The sequence below is a fragment of the Physcomitrium patens genome, chromosome 5 (assembly GCF_059467195.1).
Source record: "Physcomitrium patens ecotype Gransden chromosome 5, ASM5946719v1, whole genome shotgun sequence".
NCBI classification, from domain to species: Eukaryota; Viridiplantae; Streptophyta; class Bryopsida; order Funariales; family Funariaceae; genus Physcomitrium; species Physcomitrium patens.
Window position 1 is genome coordinate 5,367,886 of NC_143414.1, and position 26,480 is coordinate 5,394,365.

A 26,480-nucleotide genomic window follows, 5' to 3' on the forward strand; every position below is an offset into this window, starting at 1 on the left:
AAAAAATTGGCTATGAGTTGTACATAGCATAAGAATTTATGATTATGTATAAAGGTGTTAGGATTGTTTAAGTTGATGTATGGTTTTATGTTTATTGTTATAATTTTAATTGAAAAAATATAAGATAATAGATCACAATGTTAGAAGAAGAGACAAACATAAAGAACTATAGGGACATCTTAAAAATTATTTTTATTTTTTGGTTTTTAATACTTTCTTTGCTCAAATCCCTCCCATCTAAGTACATTTTTAATCCTTAGTTATTTAAGTTTTTATGCTTTGTTATAATCATCTTGGTGATATATAAGTTTTTACAAACACTTACAGAAGTTTAAAAGCAATGCCAAGTTATAGATTTGGAATTTTAGAAATTTAATTTTAATTTGTAAAAAAGAAAGTAATTATAAGATTAGATTTGAACTTTTAATTTGTGTTATATATCAATTGTTTCAAAACAAAACTACAAATCTAATACAGATTAAAAAAATTGTCCTAAAACTCACAGAGAGTATGTTTTTCTTTTGGTTGCAACAATTATCTATACTTGTGAAATTATTTTGGTTAATTTATAGAAACTTGAAACTATTTAAGAACTTATCTTCTTATAACTTGCTTTAAGGCTCTAAATAAGGTAATTTGTACAACAAAATATATTACAACTTATTTATATGATTGTATTTATTATACTTTCTATTTTCCATTATTGAAATAATAGAACAAAATTTTGTAATTCCTACTCTATGAAACTTCTAAATGTAGTTATTTTAATATTTTTCAAATAGCTTAGATTCTTTCAAATAATTTTGATGAATTTATCAACTTTAGTATAATAAAATAATTCTTTAGAACTTAAATTAAGCATGTTATATATATATATATATAGAAATTTTATCATGTTTAATAATAATAATAAAGACTTACATATAAAAAAATTGGCTATTGTGTATTATTTTCTTAAAATTTTATTTTATCAATCAATAAATATGTAATTTTAAATTGTTATAGCCAAAGATCAAGTGTTTTTTACTAACTAAGTGATGAAAGATATGCCTTTCATAAAATAATCTAAAAGATTTTTAAATAGATAAAATAAATTTTTAATTTTGTAAAAAAGTTACTTTATTTTATTTATAATTTTTTATATAAATATTTTTGAATAGACAATTTTTTATAAGTTAAAGCAAGTATAGAAAGACATAAAAATATATATGAAAATAATAAAATATAAAGCATAATAAAAAAATATTTAATTTTCTGATTTAATGAATCAAATAAGTTTAATTAAAGTTTTTTAAATTTATAAAGTCAATTGACACCTACAAATGTCATCCAATATAATTAAGACCTTACAATGTTCTTTTTGTTAAGATTATTATACATTCTACATTGCTTTGAAAGCTTGTTTTATATATAGCAATATAGAACTTTACAAAAAAACTAAAGAATATACAAATGTTGTCATAAAATCGATTAAAAGAAAAGAGCATAACTTTTCTTTTAAGACATGTCTAGGATTTGTTTTTGTAACCTTGCATAATATATTTCTTATTAATATTATATTTTATTTTTTAATTATTATATATTATAAAATATTCTAAATATATAAATTTTTAGAAGATAGAATTTTAAAAATAATCATATACTATAATTTCATTAAAAAATCGCTTTATCTTTTTTTTTTCTTTTTGTTCTCTTTTTAATTTTTATGGTAGTTTTTAAAGTATTATTAAAAGAATTACTCTATCCATTACTATTAAATCATGTAGATCCTTCTATTATCAAAATAATTAGAAATTTCAAATAATTATTTTTTTAATTGAATACTTTTTATAAGTACTTATTTAATTAAACAATGCATCTAAAATTTACTAATATATTAATTTTATATTGGTTTTTTAAAATGTAGTTGTCATGTGACATAAACAATTCTATAAAACTTAATAATGTTTATTGTGGCTTATTTTTTTGAGTAGTTATTTGCCTCTTTAATATTTTTTAGGTTGATACAAGTTACAATTGTAATAAAATTAAATTATGAGAGTCCAATATCAAATATTATTACAACCAAGTCCACAAAGTAATAAATTTATGACATCTCTTAAAAGCTCTTATGTTTAAATATCTGATGTAGAAACTATAATATTGTTGCTTGTAATTTTATTTTTCTTCTTCTTAAGTCTTTTTTAAAGAATGAAAATAAGCAATTTACATTCCAAAACTTTACATCAACTTGTTATCAATCAATTTGTACAAACAATGTTTGATTGGTAGTAGCTAATATTTGTATGATTTTATATTAACTATAATCCTTCTACTATATAAAGATATCAAGGACTATATACTATATCCTTACATGCCTATTTTTATTATACAAATTTAATTTGAAAGTTGTATTTATGTAGTATAAAAAAAAATAGGAACATTAACAATAAGGGGTTTCAAACATGGCACTTTTATAAAACCAAATAATTCGAATTCAGTATTTGATATTTCCAAAATCACTCAAAATATCAAATCCAAAGTATCAATTTTAAAACTTTATTATCCCTTGATATTACTCCCTAATTCAAACTTTATTATCTTCTTAGTATGGAGTCAAATAGGGAAGAGAGCTGAGGCAAGCAACACAATTTTTGATATTAATCCCATTCATCTTTTAATATTTTAATTTCAAAATCACTCACCTTTCAAGGTGGATGATTTGGTGAAGTATTAAATGATATTTTAGAATATCATGAGATACTTTAAGCTTGCATCATGGATAAAATATGACCTTAAAAAACCATGTTTTAAACCCTATAATGTATATATTACTATAATAGTAGTTATTTTGAAGGATATTATCAAGATACTTCAATTTACAAATGATATTTAAGAAGTAGTCAATGTTATCAAATATTATACTTCAATATATATGTAGTAGAAAAATTAACTTAAAGATTAGAGTGGTTTTGGAAAATCAATCAACAAAGGAAAATCAATCAACAAGATTACATATTATTTAAACAAAGTGTTACAAATTTGCATAAAAATTTAGACCTTATTTCTATTTTAGACAAATCAATCTTTTCAAAATTATTTCAACTATATTTTCTTTTGAAATAAAAAATAAATGATTGAAGCTTCTATTGGTTGTTTTTTATAAATATTATGTTAGAAAAAAAACTAAAGGATTAAAAAGAATAATACATATGCATATATTTATAGTTTTAATCTGTAATATAGAATGTTGCTTGATAGTAATGGATTTGGCATCAAAGGATCTTTGAGGTACTTCATACTAGATTCTAAGAATCAAATTATTTTGCAAAGGAAGATTGCCCAACAATCTTAAGACTTTGCCTTGTGTGATAAGATAGAATTTGTTTCCTTGTTAATATTTAAAATTCTCATAATATAAATATTGGTTTTTGAATACATTATTCCAATGCCTAATTCTTACATTATATATAATGCAAGAAATTAAGATAAACACATTGAAAGAAATTGCCACAACCACAAAGTTAGTCATTCTACACTGATAAAATTGATGCTGTGGGTAATGGCTGTGGTAATGGTGCGACTATATATTGGAATTTTTATTTCTGCTCAACGAAATTTAAAAGGTGCACACATTGGTCAAGGTTCCTAGGTTGACCCATGCATTTAAATTCTGCTCGAAGCCTACCATGCTACACTTCTTGTGACTATACTAGTGTAAAAAGAAGTGTAGCATATACTCAATTTGTACTTGCCTGATCATTGCAAAATTTCTTGCTTGGGGTTCCGCCAAGGAGTAGGCTCGGTAACTAGCACTGTTCAATCAGTCAGTAAACAGTTTTCCCTGCTCAACAACGGAAAGCATCGCCACATCAACAAGAGAGTATCAGTAACATTTTTTTCTCACGAAACTTCTAGATGGCGTGCATGTTCGTGGCATGATTGATGATGTCGGACGGCATGAAAAAATTACAAGCTCTCCCCGCATTGTTTTAAATCCCCTAGGTTCATACCACACCATCTTGATGGAACAAAGTATATTAAGCCTGACCTTCACTAATGACTCAATTGAGCTCATTCTGCAGGAGACTGATTGCGAAAATTTTAATGTTCATGTATAGAGCCTTGCAGTCTAGAGTGAACCAACAAACGAGACTATATATATATATATATATATGTGTGTGTGTGTATGTGTGTATAGATAGCCTAGCTTAATCAGTTTACAAAGAGCAAGTTTAAACCTCATATGCATGTTAGTGAATATTTAAGCTGGTAATTACCATGAGATATCTTTAGGTTAAATTATGTGCTTGACAACGTCAGTTAGATAAGGTCAAAGCCGTGGCTAAGTTGCCAGACTCGCGCGGTATCCTGTCATTCAACACCCGCAGAAAATAACCCTCCCGTTAGATACTGGAAGAGGCTCCAGGTTTCGGGGAGGGCGGGCATACAACATGTTGCCAGACAGCTTGACGCAATAGAAGAACGCCGCATTTTATCCGCAATGCAGAGAGATTCCTTAACACATCTCCGATTGACATTAATATAGAGCCATTGGCTTTGAGAAAATGGAGAATAGAAATGTAAGGGGCGAGCCCCCTGATGATAGTTGAAGATCAGAAGAGATGAGGGATCCAGATTACCTTACATTTGTTACAGACTCATGGATACAACATGCATGCGCGGCTATCGCTAACGGCGGTTAATGACAAAAAAAAAAAAAAAAAAAAAAAAACACACAAACACAAAGAACAGTTCTTTGTGTATGTAGTGTCTACCATGGTAAGCGAGGGGCCCCCACAATAACCGTATGAAGACTTATCTAACCCATCGTAAACCTTTGAAAACCTGTGATGGGAACGGCACCAGCAGTCTTTAAAGAGGCGTCTATGTTTCTATGCAACCGGAGAAAAATGGGAGGAAATTTTGGGGGGGGGAGGAGAAAAATGGGAGGAAATTTTGGGGGGGGGAGGAGAAAAGAAAATAAAAACCTCACTGTAATCACCAAAAGTGTGGATCACTATTCCTTGAAGTCGTCCTTGTCATCAGCAGGAATGGCCTGATTTCTCCAGTACACAGCCAAAGCACTTCCGCCGAGCGCCATGGCCACAACACTCACAGCCGAGGGAACAGCCACCAAGGGGTTGCTGAAATGCTTCTGTGCCAATAAAAATCCCAAAGCAGAGGATTGCATTCCGCATTCAATCGAGATAGTCCTCGAGGTCGACTCTCCGAACTTGAACATCTTCGACATGAAGTATCCAAGAGCGAAAGCTGCCAGATGCAACAGGGCTACGGGCAGGATAAGCTGCGCTCCTTGAGCAACCAAAACGTCAGAAACCTGTCCGATGGGGCTTGCGCACAACAATGTAGTCATGATCACACCGACCAAAGGGGTGACCGTGATGATCTTCTCGACGATCTTGGGAAACATCTCATGGGCGACCACTCCAACAACGGTCGGCATGAGCACCACTTGGAATGTGCTCACAGCCAATCCCACCGCGTCTACAGGCACCAGCTGTCCGGCAAGAACCTTAGTAAGCAAGGGAGTCATGAAGATAGCGCCGATGGTGGAAGCTGTAGTCATGAGCACAGAGAGCGCCACATTACCCTTGGAGATGTAAGTGGCTACATTGGAGGCTTGGCCTCCTGGGCAGCAAGAGACGAGGATGAGCCCTGTCGCCAGTGGCGCGGACAATTTCAGCGCATGGGCAATCACGAACCCGAGCACGGGCTTCACCAAGTACTGCGCGACAAACCCCACCCCCACGGTCCAGGGATTGCGCAGGCACCGCCTAAAATCCTCCACAGTGAGTGTGAGCCCCATGGAGAGCATGAGGAACCCCAAGCAGAGCGTAAACAAATCCGTGTTCAACCATGTCACCGCGGACGGCTTGTAAATTCCAATGAGCGTCCCGAGGATAACCCACACAGGAAACATGGTCGTCAACACGTCCACCACCTTCTCGAACGAGTTCAATTCCCGCGGGGCAGACACCTCCGCACCTCCAGACGCTCCCACTTCTGCTCCACACACTATGCTCCTATCCTCCTTCTCGCTCCTCAACCTCAAACCCTTCCCGCCCAATGGAAGGAACATGCCCCCGTCCATGGCACCAGCTCCCGCACTCGCCCTCAGATGCAACCCGCTCGGAGCACTCACCCTCCCCATTTTCGGTGCAGCCAAGGCAATCGACCCGCTCCCGAGGCTCCTCAGCTTCACGTCCCTCTGCAGCGCGGCCCCACTCCATGTCGCCCCAACGGCGCGGCTCGCAGCGATGCTGGCCATGGCTCCTACGACAGGGTTGCAAAGAATCAAACACCTCGCTACACGAGAGCACAGAATTAAGTACAACCTTAATCCTCGATCTCTCGGAGAGCAACTGAAAGGGGCAGTGAAGTGGGAGGCGAGGCAGCTAAGAAGGGAGGAGCCCAGGCCTTGCTTTCCAATGCCAGCGTCGGGAATTTCAGAGCGTAGGACACCTTTTTGCAGGCTAGCAAGACGACGCAGCCGCGCTTGCAAGAAGGCGGAAGGATGAGACAGACGGAGAGAGAGAGGACACAGACAAGCAAGGAGATTGGGTGTGTGGACCACGTATTACGAACTCGCAATCCACGGCCCAATCCTCACCTCACATTCTCATTTCCTAGTTAATTCTCTGTCTTAGCAATTTTAGCTCTTGAGGAATTAGTTCTCGGAGTCATCGTCTGACATGCCCCCCCCCTGTCAATGCCCTGCCCCATCCGATGTCAATCGTTGCATGTGGATGAGTTAGGGTGCGCTGGCTTAAGTTTTGCATCCGTATATGGATGAATGTAGATGGATACTCCATTATGCATGTGTTCCCTACCAAATGTTCCACCCCGCGTTTGTTTCGTCCTTCCTGGTCACGGTTGGAACAGGGGCTTTGAATCACCGTGCTTCACTGCCCATCACCACTTGCTTTGCTTGCTACTTCACTTTTTCAGGTGTATAAAGCCGCCCAGTCTGGGCTTTAATGGATTCTTCTGGTTTCAAATCAGCGGTTGAGTAGAGTTTTGCTCAGAGAAACCAATGGCTGAGATCCACGCTGTTACTATTGGTCCGCAAGCTTCCTGTTCTATTTCTGTCATCACCCTCAAAATCCTCGTTGCCCTAAACCTGAATGGGTTGAATTGTTTTGCTGTGTTCCTTTAGGGTTTTCAGTAAATGCTGGCATGGTAAGACTTCTCAGATGGTATGGATATGCCATCCAAAGGTTGTCATTACACATCACGCTTTTTATAGGTGGAAAAAAGGACAATGAAAGTGATGACAATCGTAAAGGAAATTTCGAAATAATAATACAAGTGGTAAAGTGGGTTTGGTGGATGGAAGCAATGGACACTGGTTTCTCCACAATAGGTTACATTTTCTGTTTGTAAAAAATCACACTGGAAACTTTGTTCCAATCATCTTGTTTGCATCACATGTGTCAAATTTATATTAAATATATGTGAATATATTTAATATAAAATATATGTGTCACATTTATATTAAACATAGATTTCATTGGATAGTTTATGAAGTTTTCCTAGACAAAAGATCCCGACAAAGTTTGGTGCTTTGGGTTTTAACCTTGTTCTTACCAAAATTTTCTACATGTCAAAATAAAATATATCACGTTACATTCAATAAATGCAAAACAAAAACAATTGTATTATCTGTGAGAGTATTGACATGTATTATGCAATAGTTCTATTTGAAAAGTGGTACCTCAATAAGGAGGCACGCCACTACGTAGATTGGTTAGAAAGACATCTTGATATTTTGTATGAATTGATCTGCTTGTTCTATTCTTTTGGCTCTCTTTTCTACCATTGATGTAAGATTTATAACTACCATATATATCGATTGTTTATGTTGTATTTTCTTCTTCATAAAAGTCATTCCTACAAGTAAGTTTTTATTTTGTAGATTGTTTTCCTTTTCACTCGATGCAGATGTACAAAGAGTCACCTTATGTCCACCATCTTTGAAAGATGTTGTCCTTCCTATCCAATCAACTTGCTTATTTTTTACCTCTAACCATGGCATACCAAGGATAACATCATATCTTAGCTTTGTTACCTTAAACCTCTCGCTTAAGACATAGGTATTAGTCAACCTCAAGGTTTCTTCTCTACAAGTCTCACTCAGTACATTTTCTCGATCATTTGCAAGGTATATACTCCTTCCTTTGATTACCTTAGTTTTAATCCCAAGTCAATTGATAATTTTAGTCAAGATACAATTTTGTGTAGAGCCATAATCTATAAGCATTCAATATGGTTGTCTTCTTAGTAGTCCTACTAGATGCACTAGTCAACTCTTTTTATAGTTGTCTAAGGCCATGCCATTTATCTTTGAAAGACAATAGCTATTTCCAATATTAGTCCCTGGCGCCTTTATTGGGAGGCTTTATTTCTCTATACTATCTCATTATCGACTTAGTGAGTTTCAAGATTGTAAACCTACTTTGTTTTGTTAGTGCTTGAATTTTGATGTTGTGAACATCCATCAATTTGGTGGCTTAGCTCCAGACAATAGAAACACAATCCTTTTTGTACCAATATTTATTGACTTTGTAATGTCAATAATCCTTATAGGATATCAATCTCTATTGGCATTGGTTTTTGAACCATAGTATTAAATAACAGCATAGGACTTCATGTTATAGGTCATGTTTAATGATTTCTAAAATCTAAGCATCAGCCCTCTTCGTAATCTGAATTGCATCTTTAAATGTTTGTAGATCTCTTAGTTCTACCTTTTACTAGACTCCAAGTTTCAACCCTCATGTAAAGCAATCAATCATCTCTGCATATAAAATATTGTCAATTTAAAGACAAATGGATTTGAAATAGGAGACATAATCTTGCACCGACTTAGATTGTGAAAGATTTGCCAACTAATTGCGTATTATCTTCTTTCCATTGATAGGCCAAAATTGATTCTTAAACTTAGTCTCAAACTCTTCTTTATCACAAAATCTACCTTGAGCTCAATAGCTTTGAACTCAATGTTGTCATCAAATGGCTGTCGTATCTCTCAATTAGTTGGCTGTATATATAATTGCTCCAATGGTATTTGCCCTCAGATAATTAAAGGTATTATCACATATTGAAGAGCCATTGATATACATCTTCTTGTCTTGAAATCCCAGAGTATGTAATAGGCTTACTCAATTTCAGTATAGCAGATGTAAGCTTCTTTTATCCTTAAGGTTTCTATTTGCACTTGCAAAGTAGCTATCTGGCCTAAAAAGTGTTGTATTTGAGCCTCCATTTGGGATTGTTCTGCCATATCTTCTATACTGTAATTTTTGCACTCGACTCTACTATTATAATGCCTTCTCATCCCTCGATTGACTTTTTAAGAATAGCTCATGGTAGCCTCAACACAATACTTAATGAGACCACAATAACTGACCTTGAACTAAATGATGACTATTGATACACTATCAAAGAATAATCTAACATTTGCTTTGATATTAATGAAATAAGACATGTCTGTATCAAAAAAATCCAAGTTCCTTCTAATTCACAGCAACATAAAGCTTCATCACAAAATAGGACAAAATAGACCAGAATAAAACTGAACAATATTAAACAGAATAGGATACAAAAGACAAAATTGTAAAAATGGAAATAGAACTAAACAAAACCAAATTTTACTAAGAATAAAAAATTTTACTTAGTTTTGTTTAAAGAATAAAATGACTATAAAAATTTATTTGTGTATAAATCATTCTATAAATACCTTAACATAATAAAATTATAAATTATGTTATTATATTTCAAATTTAATTTCATCTTCTTTGCCACTCTTTTTCATAATATCTTTTGCAAAATCCTTCAAAAGCTTCATCTTAAGCTATTCCATATGTCTCATCTATTGATTAGGTCTAACATAGTAAAAAAATATATATAATAAAAATATACTACATATTAAATACTAAATTTAGTAAAAATATCCATAGTGATATAAAAATATTATTGGAAAAAAATTAGAAATTACACTCACATTGTATACAAAGATAAACTCATTTTGATTCTTATTGCTCTTGTTTGTTTGTATCATGTCGGTGATGGTAAAGGATCCTTTACACCTATTAAATGTTGTTAAGCTTGATTAATTGAATTTAAATTTGATTAAATTTAGGCACCATATTTGACTTTGTTCTATTAAGTATGTAAGCACCATAATCATCACTAACACCATAATTATTATCAACACCATAATAATCATATCATGAATATTTGCTATGCAAGATTGTGGTTTGAGCTTGTATTGTTCTTGTTATCATGCATTTGTACATAATCTTTTGATATAATTAATGTTAACATGGTTCCCTCAAGGTCCTATGAAATCAACTTTTGCTTCACTTTTGATGGAAACAATGGAAAATGGAATCAATCAGAGAGTGTTTTTGTTTCTTATTTTTATTCCATTGATTTGTCTTCTATGAGCTCTTTCATATAAAAAATAATTCAAAATTTAAGCCTATCAAACATTGTAAGATAATTAAATAGATATTTCAAGCTATATCATAAATAATTAAATAAATAAAAATAATTACTTTTCAATCATAAGGTGTATAAGATTTTATCAAAGATTTGATAAGATTAACTATAGCTTTATTTTTACACTATTTTTTACTTATTATAAAATTATATTATTACATATTATTCACTAAAAAAATTCACAAGTTATTTAAAAGAATCCTATAATGAGATTTGTTTTATTTAAGCTACCAAAATATGCTTTACAAAGAATTTTTTCAATTACATGAATTTATTCTAGTATTTACAAAGACTTTCTATAAATAAACTTAAATATTATAAAATTTGCTACAAGTTTTTAGAAATATATTTTAGTTTTTAAAAAAGTTTAAAATTTCTATCAATATTCCTACATGTTTTTACAAAGTAGTTTCATGGGGAGCTAATTTTTTTCTTACTTTATAATTTTTCTTTAAGAGTATAAAATTCTATCAAAAACAAGAACAATCTATAGGTATTTTTACATAGGAATGATAATCAATTCTATGTATCAACAAAATTTTACACATTTGATGCACATTGAATTTATACTAAGAGGTTTAAAAAAAAAAATGAAAAGTGTAAACATAGAAAGTATTATAATGCTAAAAAAGAAAATTACAATTTATCACACAAATGAATGAATAAACACTTGATTTTAAATCACGACACAATTTGATGACTTGCAAATGGACACTGCCCTGACATCATTAAATGTTGTGAATATTTTTACCTCAAACAAACTATATCAAATTGGAGAGTTTCAAATATAAAATAAAAAAGGTGGCATTGAAAATTGACCTGGTAATGACCTATTGTGATTTGTTTTTTAAGATTTTTATTGATCAGTTATCATCATACTGTCTTCATTTTAAATCTGGTGCATAAAGATAAGTTAATGAATTTAAGTTTGTACAAATAAACTCTGAATATAAGAAAAAATGAATGTTTTTATTTATTTATTTATTTTTAGTTTGCTTAATTCTTAGATGTATATAAATATTATTTAGCTCAATACATGAGCAGTTTTTTTCAGATCATACTTTTATTTTGGAATGTGGTCATCTATGTGTGTGTATATGTGTATATATGTATTGCACCAAATTTTCAAATATTGTAATTTCCTTGTTTAAATTTTTTTTTTTAAAAATTATAAAAGTTTATATTCAATTTACACCAGTTTAAGAATTATTGATTTTTGCAGATATTAATAAGTAAATTAAAAATTGCTGTATACTCAAATAGTTGTTGAGTATATTCAAGTAATATGGTACATAAATTATTCAAATTGTAGTTGTAAATAGATTCAACCTCTGATAGTCTAATTTTCTACGTTGTTTTTGATTTTTTGAAAATTATTTAGTGGGAATACCACAGTCTACATCCAAGTCAGAACATATGTTTTCTTCCTAAGCAATTTAACTGACGCTTTACTTTGTTTTAGTTTTAATTAGTTTATTAGTTGGTCAAGTTAAGTAGTTTTTTTTTTTTTTTTTTTTTTTTTTTTTTTTAACACTGAAAGTGTCAATCTTTTTTAAAAACCATCTTATCCAAACTCTTGTGCGACTCACCAACTATCTTCAAATAATTATAACATATCTAACTTGAAATAGTGATAAAATTTGAGATATAAATATGTTTTATTTAGTTCTCAGAATTGATGAAATTTCTTGATTTTCTTGAATAAGAACTAAACATTTGAATTGACCAGAAAAAAAAATATATACATATATATATATATATATATATATATATATATATATTCAAATGTCATATTTGATTGTGGATTATTTACAGATACAACTTTTTATTATCACCATTATTAATCTCCAAAATATAATGAAAAATTTAGATCGAAATCTGACGTGAATTTTTGCAAGACACATATTTCAAAATGAATAAAATAAAATTTTAAAAAGGAAATAATAAACCAAATTTAATTTAACATGTTTATACATCTTGATCAGTTGTAAATTTTATTAATTTGTTTAACATGATGCACATAGAAACAAATGAATGTGAAGCTTGGTGTGAGCAAGTAAGTTTATTTCATAGAGTGACATAAAAGATACACAATTATATATTTTACATTGGAAACCATATATTTTACACATTTTTTTAATAGACAGAAATTCACAAAAAAATGTACACAATTGCCCTGGTATAAATTCCAATCTTCCCCACGCACCAATTGCCCATCAACGATTGTAGGATTGAATGATAGCTCACACGCACTCCACACGCTCATTCATCCAAGCCATATACACGGGAACCTAACCCTAATCAGGTAGGCATGGAGGTTTTGGAAACTGCTCTGAATCAATTGCGGAATGGCCCTGAATTCAACGTAGCATCGAAGGTTTGTGCAATTGGAGCACCTAAATCGCAGACACCAGATTGCGATTGTTTCTTTGAAAGATCGCTGTAGTTTCACTCAAGCAAATTCTGGGGGTGGTTCGACAAGTGCTAGCTGCAGGGTTTACTGCAGCAGATTTTGAGGTTTAGGATCGGGGTCGCATCATGGGGCGGAGTCGAGTAGCAGATGACGATGTGGCTATGGGAGAGTCTGAAGAGGAAGCGCAGCATCTCAATGCGTACAGCTCTGACGAGGATGAAGACTCGAAATTTGACGAGGCCATTCATTTGTGAGTTTAAGCGGCTGTTTGATTACAATTTTTCGAACTATTTCTCTCGATAGTTATGCAATGCCATGTAGACTGTGCCCTTTTCGAACGCCCTCTGAGGTTTGTCTTTGGATAATAGACGTTGGTAACGTGAGGCGACGCCGCTTTCATGCTGTCCTATTGTCGGTCGCTTTGACGTTGTTTATGTAACACTGAATTCGTACGGAATGTTGTTACAAAATTTTAGTCGAAGCATATACTATCTCTTCCCAATTGAATTCGAGGTCTTGCACCTGTACTTCGCAAATTCTTGGTGTGGATCAGGGGCGTATGGGTGTTCAGGATGCAGAGAAACTGCCTTCTTAATTAGCTAATTAGAATGTTGGTATTTGTGAGAGGTCAACTATGATCTATTCGGAAGTCTTGCTTTACTCCCCTCATGTTCGTGTTAATGATATGTTCTAGAAATGAGGATGGACGCCTTCGGATGCGGTCAGATATTACCATGGAGGGACCTGCTTACGCTGGTAGAAAGAGTAGTCGTTCCGCTGTCTTCGAAAGCACCGATGAAAAAAAGCTGCAGGCTGAGGAGAATGCTACATCTGAGGACGAGGGGGAAGGCGGGAGCGTAGGCAACGATGACAGCGACGACGAAGACGACGACGACAACGGCGACCTCCATTTGGTACGGACAGAAGCTCTTCTGCCCGCTCACTCAAATTTGTGTTTGAGGAATGATCAGTTAATTATATACTCGTCAGAAGGTTAACAAATAAGTATTGTAATTGTCTCCTGATAAGTTGGATGTGGATGTTGGCATGTGTGCGATGAAGCTAGGGAACACGGACTATGAACTGGATAGAGAATACGAGGAACTTCGCAAGCAAGAAGAGTAAGGCTCGCTTTTCGCTGCACTTCACTATATTCAATTTTTTTATTCTGTTCACAGCTATTCTAAAACTTGACGGGAATCGTAAGTAAGGTTCATAATCCACCTTGGCTCAGTCATGCTTCTGTTCGACATACTATAAAAGCTTCGTTGCCGCAGAAGAAAATTTGTTGTAGCGTAATTATGAGCTTTTAGTTACTTTCTTTAGTGCTTGAAGCATCACTGTCTTAACATACTTGTCTTATTTCCATCTGGCTAGATTAGGATGCATGCTCTTCTAAAACTTACACTTTCTCCTGTGACCCCAAAAAGAAACTGAGCTTTATATGGATTGTTTCTAAAGTAGTTCTACTGTGATTACTTGTTTGGGAAATAGAGAGCTGGTCAACAAATTGAAACGAAAACGTTCGGAGGATCAGGGAAAAGGTGACTCTGTGCGTCATCAGAAGGTGAGCGATAGATTGATGTTAGGTTTCTTTTTTGGTTGATTGGCGCTGCCTATGTTTATAAGCTTAAGTACCAAATAACAAGACGTAATCGAGTTCTCACTATTATCAATGCTAAATCGAGTTCTAGTCATTCATTTGAGATCTTTGGGAATGTGAACCGCAGGTTTTATGGGATAGAGCTTTAGAGATGCGAATTTCAATGCAGAAGTTGCTAACGGGAGCCAATCTACTGCCACAGGTAGGCTTTTGTATCTATTAGGGCATGCCCAGGAAAGCGATTTGTAAGCACTTCGATCTCAGCAGCTAGGCTAGTTAGCATCGCGACTACATGACAAGTATTATATGCACAATGTTAGCAGCCCATCTTAAGTGGTGGATACACATGCCATGAGCTCACGTGATTTTCCTGGCTTATTGTGGCTGCAGTTACAAGGCAAGCAAGAGCTATGCAAAAGTAACAGCGATTGTAAGAAGGCATATGACTCTTTAACCAAGTCTGCTGTAGCTGCTCTTAATTGTTTTCTGGAGCTGAAAGATGTAATTACACTACTCCGATCATCAATTTATGGAACTGTCAACTATCAACCATTTGAATCTCATTGAAAGCCATTCTTTTTGTGCAAATCTATCAATTGATAGTGGACGATAGCGTAGTAGTATGTTATGTTCGGGCTAGATTTCTTCAACATTTTTTTTCTGAAGATGGTTTTATTGAACTTGTGATAGGCACTCATTGAAAATAACAGCGCCATCGCAGAGACTGGTGCTACTCAAGAGGATGGTCTGGTTATCTTCCTCTTACCCTTGCTTGATTTGTGTTGCCAATAGCGCTGGTGTGTACATTGGGATCCCTCTGTTTTGCTGAGTTCATACTTGACTGATAGTGCATTCGTTGTGAATCCTATAAAAATTTAGGAAAGAAAAAAGAGTCAAAAACTGAAGATGCAGCTGATGGTTCGTCTGATTCACTATGGAAACGTATGGATATCATTTACTCAAGGTAAACACTGTGTTTCTTGTTTATATACTCTGAAGGTTCGTTCTTTGATTGCGATATTAGGTCATAACGGCAAGAAGTAATTCCTTTCTCGCTACTTAGGGAGATGAGGAGAGCGAGAACATGTTAATTCTGTACTCTTGAAGACTTACTCTTAGGTTACCAAGGTGACGGCATGTAATCTGAGTTATTTCTCTATTCTTTAGGAATTCAGACTAGTAGATTTTCTCTATTTCATTGGTCATTATGTTAAAAGTAGGTATTATTTTGACTATTTTTACTAGTTTTCAGTAAATTTCAGGCGTTTTTTGTTTCTAGTTTTATTTCTTATGCTTCCATTGATATGGTAATTTTTATGGCGGTGGGGCAGCATAACTCCGTATCGGAATTCTTCAGTAGATAGATGGCAACGTAAGACACAATTGGCAACAGGCGCAGCTGCTGTCAAAGGAAGATTTCAAGCTTTCAACCAGGTAAATCCTAGTTCTTTCTACTTTTTTGAATGAATGGTTTTGACTGCTGTGAAGTATCTTGTTTACCATATATCAACAATTTTCTCTTTGTTGATGATACAGAGCATATCTCAGCAGCTTACTAATGCCTTGAGGAATCCAGACCAATTAGTTGAAAGCATCCGTTCAACTCAGTCAAAAGAGCAGGTATTGATTGTCTCAGAAGCTTCCTCTGTTATATCCAGTGGTCGTGAAACTTCCCAGCAGCTTACTTTGTAGTACCGTAAACAGCAAAGAGGTGTTTAAGTTTATTTTGTTTTATTTTTATTATTTTTATTTTTTTCTCTTTAACATTAAACCTCTGGATCTATTCACAGCGTCAATGTTGTCTGACTAGTTTTTTTATCTTCGTAGGAAACTCCTGGTTTGGTTGACAATAGTGGTGCATTAGTGGCTACAACTGATGGCACGAATGAACAGGTATGTAAAATTTGAGGAATGAAATATCTAAACCTAATTATCACCAGCAATAAGCTGAGGGACTGACCACATTGTGTCTACTTTTGAAGGGGATTACCAACTCAGAATTACATGATCTTCATATTGGTTTTTGTAGGTACTGTTCGATTCGCTTGTCTCCATCAATAACAAACTGTTCTTTAGAAGTGCTCACTGTTTCCTTGTTTTGGTAGGAAAGTGCCCCAGTGGTTGATGATTCGGAATTCTATCAACAGTTACTTGTAGAATTCTTGGAGAGTTCCAATCCAGGTGCACTTGGTAAGTTATTTTAATTTCTATACTCTTGGTCTTGAGTAGTTTCTCGTACGAACAGTTTAAGTTGAAGTTAAGTCTTGTTCCTTGGATGAAATCTGCTGCATGCTTGCATTTTTTACTGTTTTCTTTACAAGTTGGAGCGTAGTGTTCCTCCTTGCCGTAGTGGTTCTTATGTGTCGAAGATATGATTAGTGTGCACGTATGATTGTAGAAACGGTAGCGCTGGTTGGATGATCCCAGAAATCAATGCATTTTTTATATTGTGACTTTCCGCCTTTGTACCCTCATTGTAGGAGGAATTCAGCGAAGGCAGCATACAAAGAAAAGGAAGATCGTGGATCGTCGTGCATCTAAGGGAAGGAAAATCCGGTACACATCTTTACCTACGCTAACCTTCTCTTTACTGATGCTAGCTTAGTATGGTAGACTATTTGATATGCATGTCCATGCTAGGTGGGCTGATTAGAAGGGCCTTTGAATCGTGTTAGTTTCTTTGTTTTTGGCGGAATCTATTAATGCTTCTATTTGTATCTGAATCTTCATGACTTCAATGTCCTTGATTCTGAACTAATTGTACTTCTAAGCCATTTAGTTGTGGTGCCTGGGCAGAAACTGAGGGATACGTATATCTGATACGATTGTTGTCTTTTAACAGGTACAATGTTCTTGAGCCGCTGGTAAATTTTATGGCTCCTGAACCCATGGAGCTACCCCCGATGGCATCTAAACTTTTCGCCAATCTGTTTGGTCAACGGTCAACACCTGTTTCATGAGGATAGTATGACTTCCAAATGACCATGCATACTATATTTTGATCGGACATCAGGTGCCCCACCTCAATTTTTGGTAGCTTAAAACCCTGCCTTTACAGCTTATCAGGAAAAGAAGCGTACACAACATTCATTGGTCTCTCAAATCCAAGCTTAAAGAGATGTAGGATTCAAAGGTCGTATGAGTTACTACCTTAAATGTAGTAGTCACCCACAGGAGCTGAATGCTTCAGAACTGAATTCATTTTCTGAAGCATAAATGACACAGTATGTGACAAATGTAGCTTTCTGATTTTATATAGCATTTTCAACCCCCCTTGTGTTTAGAAAGTGCTCATTATGTTTGCTTTCTGCCTTATAGATTGTGTTTTATGTCATTAAGGCTGTAAACATTGATAATTGTATCACATGATGGGCTTAAAAAGAGGGACAGATTGAGAATACTCAGTTCAATCTCATTCCAGTGAGTTGACCCTTCAACGCCTTACGATATTATATTTTATCTACGAACACAATATGTATTATCCATATGAGAATGCCAAATGTCAATGTGATACTCTAAATAATATTTAGTCCATAGATTGCAACTAAATTATTTTTTGTTTGGCATCTAATCACTAAAAAATTATGGTGACATTTTAGAAGACAGAAATGTCACAAGGGTAGAAATGATTCAAATATCATATCACCAATATGTCCATTTTTAAAGAATTACTTCATAGATATAATAAACTAAGAATGTAATTATTTTGATATAAAAAATTATTATATTTTATTACCAATGCATCATTAATGTAGTATCAAGATTTTCAAATGCATAATGTTTGTTAATATTTTAACATATGAAAAACAACTCTTCTATCAAAAGTTTTAACATACAAATAACAACTCTTCTATGATCATATTTATAAAGTTAGTATATTAATGTGCAAAATATATTACAAAACGTTTTATTGATGAAATAAAAATAAAAATACATGAAATACATTGGTTGTATTAAAAATTATTTTAAATCAATTACTATATTGGAAAAAATATAATAGTAAAAATTATTCTAAATGCATTACAAACTACAATTGCATTACAAAATATTATGCTTCCACTATACAATTTTATTTTATAAAATATTTTAGTTTTAACATTGAATTATAACATCGAATTCTTATTCTATGTAACAATTATAGATTAATGTCAATAAATCAATTAAACAAAAGTAATAAGAAAAAAAAAAAAAAAAAAAAAAAAACCATGTCATAGCTATAGTTGTACTTTGATTTATTTTCTTTTACTTTATTTATATTATAAGTGACTTAGTATAACTATTTACAGAATATTGGTTTATTTCTCAAAATAATCACCAAAGCTATGTAGTTGGTAGAAAGTATTTTCAAATAACAATTAGTTATTAGTTGTAACTTATATGTTTGTAAAGAATATTAAAACATTAAAATTCAGAATTTAAAACTATTCATGATGGATAAAAATATCTAAAAATAAAAATTGTTAAAATTAAAACTTCAAAAATTTATATCTTGTCATAGTTAAAAAATTTATTGCACTTCATCCTTTTGTCACTCTATTGGTAGTTTCTACAAAATTATCTTCATTGTGATATTATTTATAGATTTATATTTATATTTTTTAATTAATTTTTTTGGATCAACCTCTTGTTGGATTGTCTTTTCTTTTGTTGCATTGCTAGTTCTTGTACCTTGTTAATTTTCATGTCAATTTTTTTTCCTACTATAATATTATATTGGTTTATCTAATACCACCTTTTTTAATTAAATTCTTTTATTGACATATTTTAATTACTTATATTCACTTTCTTATTAGAATGTTTTTCTTTTATTAGCATTGTTTACATTCATCTCTTAATAGTTTCAACACAACATTTTTTTTCTTGCTTATTAAATTTAGTTACCTATCTTTCTTTGGTAGCTATATTATTTTCTTTGTCACTTAGATGTTTAATTATATTCTAAGCTTTTTGCACTTTCACACCTATGATATTTACACATGCATACTATTATATATATAATCACCTTAATAAACACATTGTTATTTTTATATGATTAAATCAACATACCATATTTTTATATTCTACATACTAAGAGAGTGAAAAAAAAAATCCTCTTTGATATCAAATTGCAAGAGGTTGTCTGAGCTATTGCTACTACTTTTTATCTTTTTAAATATATTAAAATGCCATAAAATATCTTAGAATCTTTAAAGACAATATTACAATATCTTTAAAATTAGATTTTTTTATACAACAACTTATATTTTTAAATTATTTTTTATATTATTTATTTCTAAGCTAGTTTAGTAAAAAAGTTTATGAAATGTAAGATTTTAATATTTTATTTTATTTTATTTTATGTTTTGAATTAGAAAAATTATATGAGTTGCATAATAATTGAGATTTTCTTCTCTCAAAGACAACTCTACCAAGAAACTTTGCATGAGACTTATCTCGTTAGATTTCACCGATATATGTTTCTTTGTGGTTCTATTTAGTTGTCAAGCTTGTGGAGTGATTCATGACATACAGAATGGAGACAGAGAATTACCCAAATAGGAGTCTAACATACAAGTGTTGTGGATATGGTAAATGGAGTGTCAAATGTACAGGCATTTAACTATACAAAAAATAATCAGGCAAACAGTTGTCTCCTACTGGACTCCACCACTGAGAGTGGGTTTTGCCTACAGCAAGCACTTAGATCCCGCACTGTCTCTTCTATAAGATCCTTAACAATCATTTTCTCCACCGTAATGCCAACATCTTCGAGCTCCTTGTTGTAATCCGACCACTGCTGTCCTCGCCCTCTCACCAAATCCTTCTGTAGGATTACATATACTGTGTCACAAACATCCTCTGAGGCTGCACACGGAATGTCTAGCAGCTCGGCAAATACTTCTTTTAAGAGTTGCATCCCCGTAGGCCTCTTCCGCAACCTTGGCTTGACTAGCCTAGTCAATTGCATGCAATCTAGTTGAGTCTCCAGCAACTTTTCCAGCACCTCGTTGACACAATCGAAGAGAACACGCCGGTCCAGTATATCTCGCTCGTCACTCTCAAAACGACTTCGTTTTGTCTCTAATTCGTCGAAGATGTCGAGGTCCAGTACATAGCCCGTGGAACTGTTGAAGAAGCCAGAGGTATCGCATCTACCTTTAAGCTCAGAAGCTTTCACAAGATCTTCCACATATATTCTCTCTGCATCCGCATCCCTCATACAAGCAAGAAACCTGTTTTGGTTTTTGAAAACGTTTGTTGGCATCGGAATATGTTGATCTTGAACGTTTGAATCAGTGTCCACTGCGGATACAGTCTTCAATTTTGATTGGAGGTCATTTGCGTCTGGAACATTTTGCAAAGCTGGAAGGGGTGTGTTTTCGAGGTCAAGATCCAAAAACCTTGCAGAGTTCCAGAGTCTGTCATCCTGTGGACTTAATTGATCTGCACATGTACAATTCACCACAAGATGTAAGGCAACGTTGGTTTTCTTTGTCAAGGGCGAGGATCTAAATGCCAGGATCTTACAAAAATCTAGGTTTGAACAGAAAAAAAATGAGTTGGAGATAACAGTGGGTGCTGACCTGGAAGGGTGACAACACTGGACTTGCCCGCTTTGGGACTCGGCGTCAGCTCCTCATCAAAATGGGAGTTATCCAATACAGAAACTGGACTCGGTTGCTCAGCAGCGTCAGGTTGAGCATCCTCAGAGAAGTCAATCTTCTTAATTGAAACACCACGAGGTGTTTTCACCACCTCATCGATCTCTATTATCTTCTCTCGGGTCTGCACATGAACCCGAACATCAATACAGAACTAAATCAAACGAGCAGCGAACGAAATTCTTTTTCATTCTTTCTTTTCCACTAATAGGGTGACGCTCTGCAGAAATATAAGGACATGGCTCACCTTGGACCCTACCGTATGTTCTCTTTCATTTGAAGGAGTTGTATCTCCGCTGTGGTCTAAAGCTCCACCAGGAGTAGCCCGCACGATCTCCGACATTAAACTTCTTTCCCGAGCAATCTGAACTCCAGGCTTCTGTTCTTGAGTTGATCCTGGAACACTCTTGCTTAAGGATGTTGGCCTATTTGCACGTGATGTCTGAAACGGTTGATCTTTTGCAAAGGTAGTTTCTGCGACGACGGATTTAACGTTCACATCAAGATTTGTGGGACGAGTCTTCGTAGGCGACTTGTAAACTTTAGAAACGGGCCTCTTCGATCTCAAATTCACATTAGAAGACACCTTATCGCGTGATGGTTTCGGAGCTGGAATGTCAACAGCGATAGGTTTCTCTGCAATTTTGGAAGGAATCTTGCTCTCCGAGCCACTTCGCCGAAATGGTCTAGGGGTATCCGGATCACCACTCGCCCTCCCCTTGAGAAACTCTTGCTTTGTTGCGTTGGCTCTAAAGTTTGCAAGGGTAGCTTTTGTCTCTACTTCCTTCCCAACAAATGCTTTCCTACGCACTTTACCTGCATCCACTGAACGGTTTGCGGCTTCCAAGCTGCCAGGGGGACATCTGGGGGATATGGAACTGGCCGAATCTAGTCGAAGGGAACCAGACCGAGCAGACTTCTCCTGCATCGATATGGTAGCTCGAGGACCTCTTGGACTTGACGAATCTCGCCCACTCTGTGAAAGATCTGAATAAGACTTTGACGTGCGAGCTGCGCAACGCTCTTTCCTGGCCTGGCGAAGAATTGCAATGCTATTTGAAGGTACTTGGCCCAGCGAGGGCTCCTGCACTGGAGCCTTCAGGGACATCTCGTTGAAAACCACCCTCTGATTATAAGCATCCTTGCTCAATCCACTGCAGAATATGGAAACGGAGCCATGTCAGGGCAGATCAATGCACCTCGGACCAATGCTTTACTCAAAAGAATTGAATGCAACTTACAACATATGAATCTATAAGGTAGCAAGAATGATAAACAAAAGGTTTACCTCCTCATGTTTTGGGGAAGGATTTCTTTATTGGAATTATACGCTCCTTCGACCACCTTGCTGGACACCACCATAGCTGGTTCAGTCGGAGCAGCTAAGGATTGAGCCTGCGACTTGTAAGACGCAGACCTGGTGATAATGGGTTTCACTACCTCGGGCGACACTTCATCTGCTTCCAAAGCACAAGCTTTCTGACCTTGGTGAAACTCAGAGTCCTTCTGCTCCACACCTCGAGGATTGGCAGTTGCTAGGCTAACTTTGGGAGGGTCCTGGTGATCCAGATCCATCCGGGCTGAACAGCGAGGAGGAAGGGACTGTGACCTAGCCCTCGTCTCGTGGTACTCTGCCTCCTCCGTCATCTTCAGACTTTGTACCCTCAAAGCCTCTGCATTCTTCCGACGAGAAGAGCTATAAAACACACCCTTGAGCTGCATGGCCTCAAAGATATGCCACAGCGATCTCCTTCCTTGAGGTGACTTCCGCACTTGGCATTGCTCCTTGGGATCCAATTCATCACTCTTCGATTTGGAGATGTAGCTATCCTCAACAGACTGCTTGACAACAACGGCCGAGCGAACTACTGAACTCTCGTTTTTTGCAGGTGAAATGATGGGCTGATGTGCCGCATTCGGAATTTTCGGTTCGGAAAATTGGACCTTAGGAGTAGAGAAATGGGCCTGCCTTAGAGAATAAGGATCTTCAACTTGCCGAAAATCCGGATGGCAAGATGCATTTTCTTTCCAATGACGGCTGTGGTAGTCTTCATGGTCAGAGGATCGGTGCGCGTAGTCGTAGTCATCAGGAGGAGATGGCGGGGGAGGTGGAGAGCCCCCTTGTAGTGGATGGCACTTCAAAAACTCCTGGAATAGCAGATCAGCCTCGTTCGTGCAGCTTCTCTCTACAGCACGTTTCACACCCAATGGCAGCTCCTTGGAGCTTGGCAACTCGTCTAATCCCATCAACCGAGCAATCACATTTGATGCCTTGGGGCGCTTGCCGGCGTCTGAACTTTCCCTCCCGGACGACTGCCGGTAGAACTGCGTGATTTCAATGCTCTCCTTCAGCTCTGTCCGATCGAGTTTGTCCAGCTTCAGCTTGCGCGGCACAAGCATACCTGTATTTGCCAGGTCGCGACCGTCGACGGACAACCTTGGGACAATGCACGCGCGCGACGCGTCTCGAGTGCCATCCACGGAGAATCGATGGCCCTCTTTCGGTCCACCTTTCTGAGGGGTTCGCAGAAGCTCCTTGGCTTCCGTAGCATGGAGGGAGTCCTTGAAATCTGGACGTGCCAAGGAGAGATCGCAGGTACCTCGGGAACGGCCAATTAGCCGTGGGGATACCGACACCTTCCCATCTACAGACGTCCGTCGATCGTCTCCCGACACCGACAACCGGGGACCTTCTTTCAATTCCACCGTCAATCGGATCGCGTCTCGCCCTTCACCCGCATTTTGGTGCTTTGATATCGGAATCCTTGGAAGCTGCTCCGAGCTCTGCTGCTTGAGCAGATCCTTCTCCTTAACATTCAGCCGCGGCGACCCACCCGAGTTTCGAAGTCCATCCTTCCAATCGGTGATCATCCGCGCAGCTCCTCGCCCACCCACAGAGGTAGACCGAGGTAAATCAGCTTGTTTCTGACGTGCTCCTCCAGTGTCTAACCTACCGTCCACTGATAACCGTAGCCTGTCTATCCCGTCAACAGAAGAAGACCTGGGCAAACTCTTCAGAAAGCCGTGGCTATGGCTTTGGTTGTGACGCTCATCGACAGACAACCGCGGCTTGTCTCGGGAGCTCGCTAAATCCTCTCGCGCTCGTTGATCCCAGTTGAAGGAAGCGCGCACTACATCGCGGATGTCCGAGCCGTCAGCTTTTGGCTCAAAATTTGCGCGAGTTGATGTCGCAACAGTAAGCCTCTTGCACTCAAGGACGCGATCACGGTTGGGATTCTTGGAGGAGGCGGAGTTAAGGGTGCTCTCGCGAATTGGATCGTTGCAGTAAAATGCATGCCCTTCCACGCTCTCCTCGGAATGCATCGGGGAATTGTCGAGCTGAGATTTCTCATCGGGTGAAGTTCTACTTTCCGTAGGTGTCTCGAAGGATTTAGTGAATATTTCACTGCTGTCAGAGTAGGCCCTGTGATGGTGTTCTCGTGTGCCCTCTGGAGCAGTGCCTTTGGGGCGATCGAAGCTGTCACCAGAAATTCTCTGCGACGAGTCGTCCTCAAACTGCAGACCAAGAGATTCTCAAGGAAATTAATAATAATACTAGTGTTAATTTTATAGTGCATCCTTACTATATATATTCTCAAAAACTAAACCAAATTAAATCAGAAGTAGATGAGCTGCTGACCATCCAATACGGGTTGCTGCTGCGGTCAAGGCGCGGCGTCTCGCAGGCCGATGTGGGTTGCGATTGCCCTGAGACACAAAAATTATAACATAATTAAATTTAGTTTATTTTTTCAGCGTGGAAAAAACGTTAGAACTAGCTGCAGGTTAGGGGAAATATTGACAGATCATGGAGGTGGAGCACGTACCACTGGCAGCATTGCTGACACGCTTGGAGCCGTAGCGGCGGCCAAGGCCTTGGCGGTCGAAGATTTGGAAGAGTCCTGTCATGCAGCCGAGCTGGTGTTCCAATGCCTTGGGGTCTTCCGCCAAGACTTTGAGAAGGTCTCCAGATACTGGCATTGCGACGAACCCCGCTATAACTGGGAGGATATGAAAGGGTTAATTACTGAGAAGATTTCATCAGATCACAGGCAATGAAAAAACCGTTTTCGTCTGCGCAAACACTTTGTGGCGCAGTGCACTCTAACATACTGCACGTCCTCAAGAAAGAGAATGGTCAGTTCGTCACTTCGCTTCCTTCTTCTTGTGAACAATAAAACACCAGATCGTTTACTGTGAAGCGAAAAGATTCCTGGTGAAATTCATTGATATTTCAAGTAGACGTGGAGGAATGTTAGATTGAGTACAATTGAATGCTGAGATAGGAATTCGCTCATGCTGCTAATATTCAGCGACAGAGTAATTCTTCCTATCCAATCCTCCTGATACAATCGATTCCACACGTTGGAGTGCCGAAAATGTGACCTTCACAGCTGTTTGAGTGTGCATCCAGCCTCTTACAGTCAACACAAATTGCACTTCCACCCTGGTTTCAGAAGCTCTACTCTGGTATAATACACGTTTGCATCTTGTGCCTGAGGACCAGGCCCACCTCTGGTGCTACGTTGTCTACCATACCTTCTGGAATCTTGGTGGAATGTGAAGGGATGCACCAAATACCTATGCGTAGGAGCACAGAGAAAGGTTGAACTTATCACACAACACCACTGTAGACTCCTATTGAAAGGCCACGAAGAGAAGTGTATTACACTCGGAAAGACAAATTTAGCGACCTCCAAGAAGAACAAATTCTGTCACTCTTACAATCACTGAAAACCAGAAAAAATATATAAAAAGCTCCGCTCCTCATCATACTCGAAATCTTTTAATCAGCCCTACAGGAACGTATCCATCCATAAGGGGATAGCATCGGCACACACACTCCACCTTTCACAACACTTGACTCAGCAACGCGTTGCTCCACGCATCATCAAAACGACGTTCAAAACATAACTCGACACAGGGCACACAACCTACAGCTCTACCCTCCTGTACATCAGACTCTACAGACATGAACTGTTGCTCTTGGTTCATTCAGCTTGAGATTGTTGGTCTCAATCATGGAACCAGTATCTCCTGTGCAATGCTGCTGCAACTATTAGGCTGGCGTGCTACAATACATCCTTATGATTTCCACATGTTAATGTAAGAAATGGCATTGGTTTGTAAACAGGGGAAGAAGGAGAGGAGTGGGGGGGGGGGAGGGGGGGGAGACAGCTGGGGAGTGTGAAGGGGAAGGGGAGGAGGGGGCTAAGTTCTTCTAGAGATTCACAGTCGTCACTTATGAGCCATATGCTATGGCAGCTCTGTAGCTAGTGTAGAGTACTCCTCTGGTACTGCCTGCTCCCTCGCTGCA

The 26,480-nt window shown here is 36.6% G+C and overlaps 3 protein-coding genes and 1 long non-coding RNA gene across 6 annotated transcripts; 1 reads left to right on the top strand and 3 right to left on the bottom strand.

Annotated features, from left to right (window-relative positions):
* Positions 1-3,551: 3,551 nt before the first annotated feature.
* On the bottom strand, positions 3,552-4,398 carry LOC149989244 (uncharacterized). The gene is made up of 2 exons (XR_016502888.1): positions 4,260-4,398; positions 3,552-3,823 (listed from the first exon to the last, which is right to left on the bottom strand). It is a non-coding gene; the product is annotated as an uncharacterized LOC149989244 (long non-coding RNA).
* A 74-nt stretch (positions 4,399-4,472) lies between these two features.
* On the bottom strand, positions 4,473-6,549 carry LOC112282724 (sodium/pyruvate cotransporter BASS2, chloroplastic). Its single transcript, XM_024520724.3, has one exon. The coding sequence runs from the start codon at positions 6,269-6,271 to the stop codon at positions 5,000-5,002; it is 1,272 nt and encodes a 423-aa protein (XP_024376492.1). The 5' UTR covers positions 6,272-6,549; the 3' UTR covers positions 4,473-4,999.
* A 6,251-nt stretch (positions 6,550-12,800) lies between these two features.
* Positions 12,801-17,994, top strand: LOC112282077 (protein BFR2). 2 transcript variants are annotated; one of them, XR_002969753.3, is made up of 14 exons: positions 12,801-13,169; positions 13,614-13,833; positions 13,982-14,040; positions 14,414-14,486; positions 14,650-14,724; positions 14,913-15,023; positions 15,213-15,267; positions 15,402-15,486; positions 15,854-15,956; positions 16,059-16,142; positions 16,350-16,415; positions 16,633-16,712; positions 17,003-17,078; positions 17,365-17,994. XR_002969753.3 is itself a non-coding variant. In XM_024519264.3 (14 exons), the coding sequence occupies exons 1-14, from the start codon at positions 13,045-13,047 to the stop codon at positions 17,480-17,482; spliced, it is 1,335 nt and encodes a 444-aa protein (XP_024375032.1). In that variant the 5' UTR covers positions 12,801-13,044; the 3' UTR covers positions 17,483-17,994. The 2 variants fall into 2 exon arrangements, 1 of the variants encoding a protein (XP_024375032.1); XM_024519264.3 differs by having other exon boundaries at positions 16,628-16,712.
* A 2,100-nt stretch (positions 17,995-20,094) lies between these two features.
* LOC112282868 (uncharacterized) lies at positions 20,095-26,252 on the bottom strand. Of its 2 annotated transcripts, XM_024520988.3 has the most exons (7): positions 25,432-25,571; positions 24,991-25,164; positions 24,804-24,871; positions 22,452-24,679; positions 21,411-22,317; positions 21,086-21,287; positions 20,095-20,945 (listed from the first exon to the last, which is right to left on the bottom strand). In XM_024520988.3, exons 2-7 carry the CDS (start codon positions 25,142-25,144, stop codon positions 20,137-20,139), a joined length of 4,368 nt encoding a protein of 1,455 aa, XP_024376756.1. In that variant the 5' UTR covers positions 25,145-25,164; positions 25,432-25,571; the 3' UTR covers positions 20,095-20,136. The 2 variants fall into 2 exon arrangements, with proteins under 2 accessions (XP_024376756.1, XP_024376757.1); XM_024520989.3 differs by having other exon boundaries at positions 21,423-22,317; positions 24,991-26,252.
* Between the last annotated feature and the right edge of the window lie 228 nt (positions 26,253-26,480).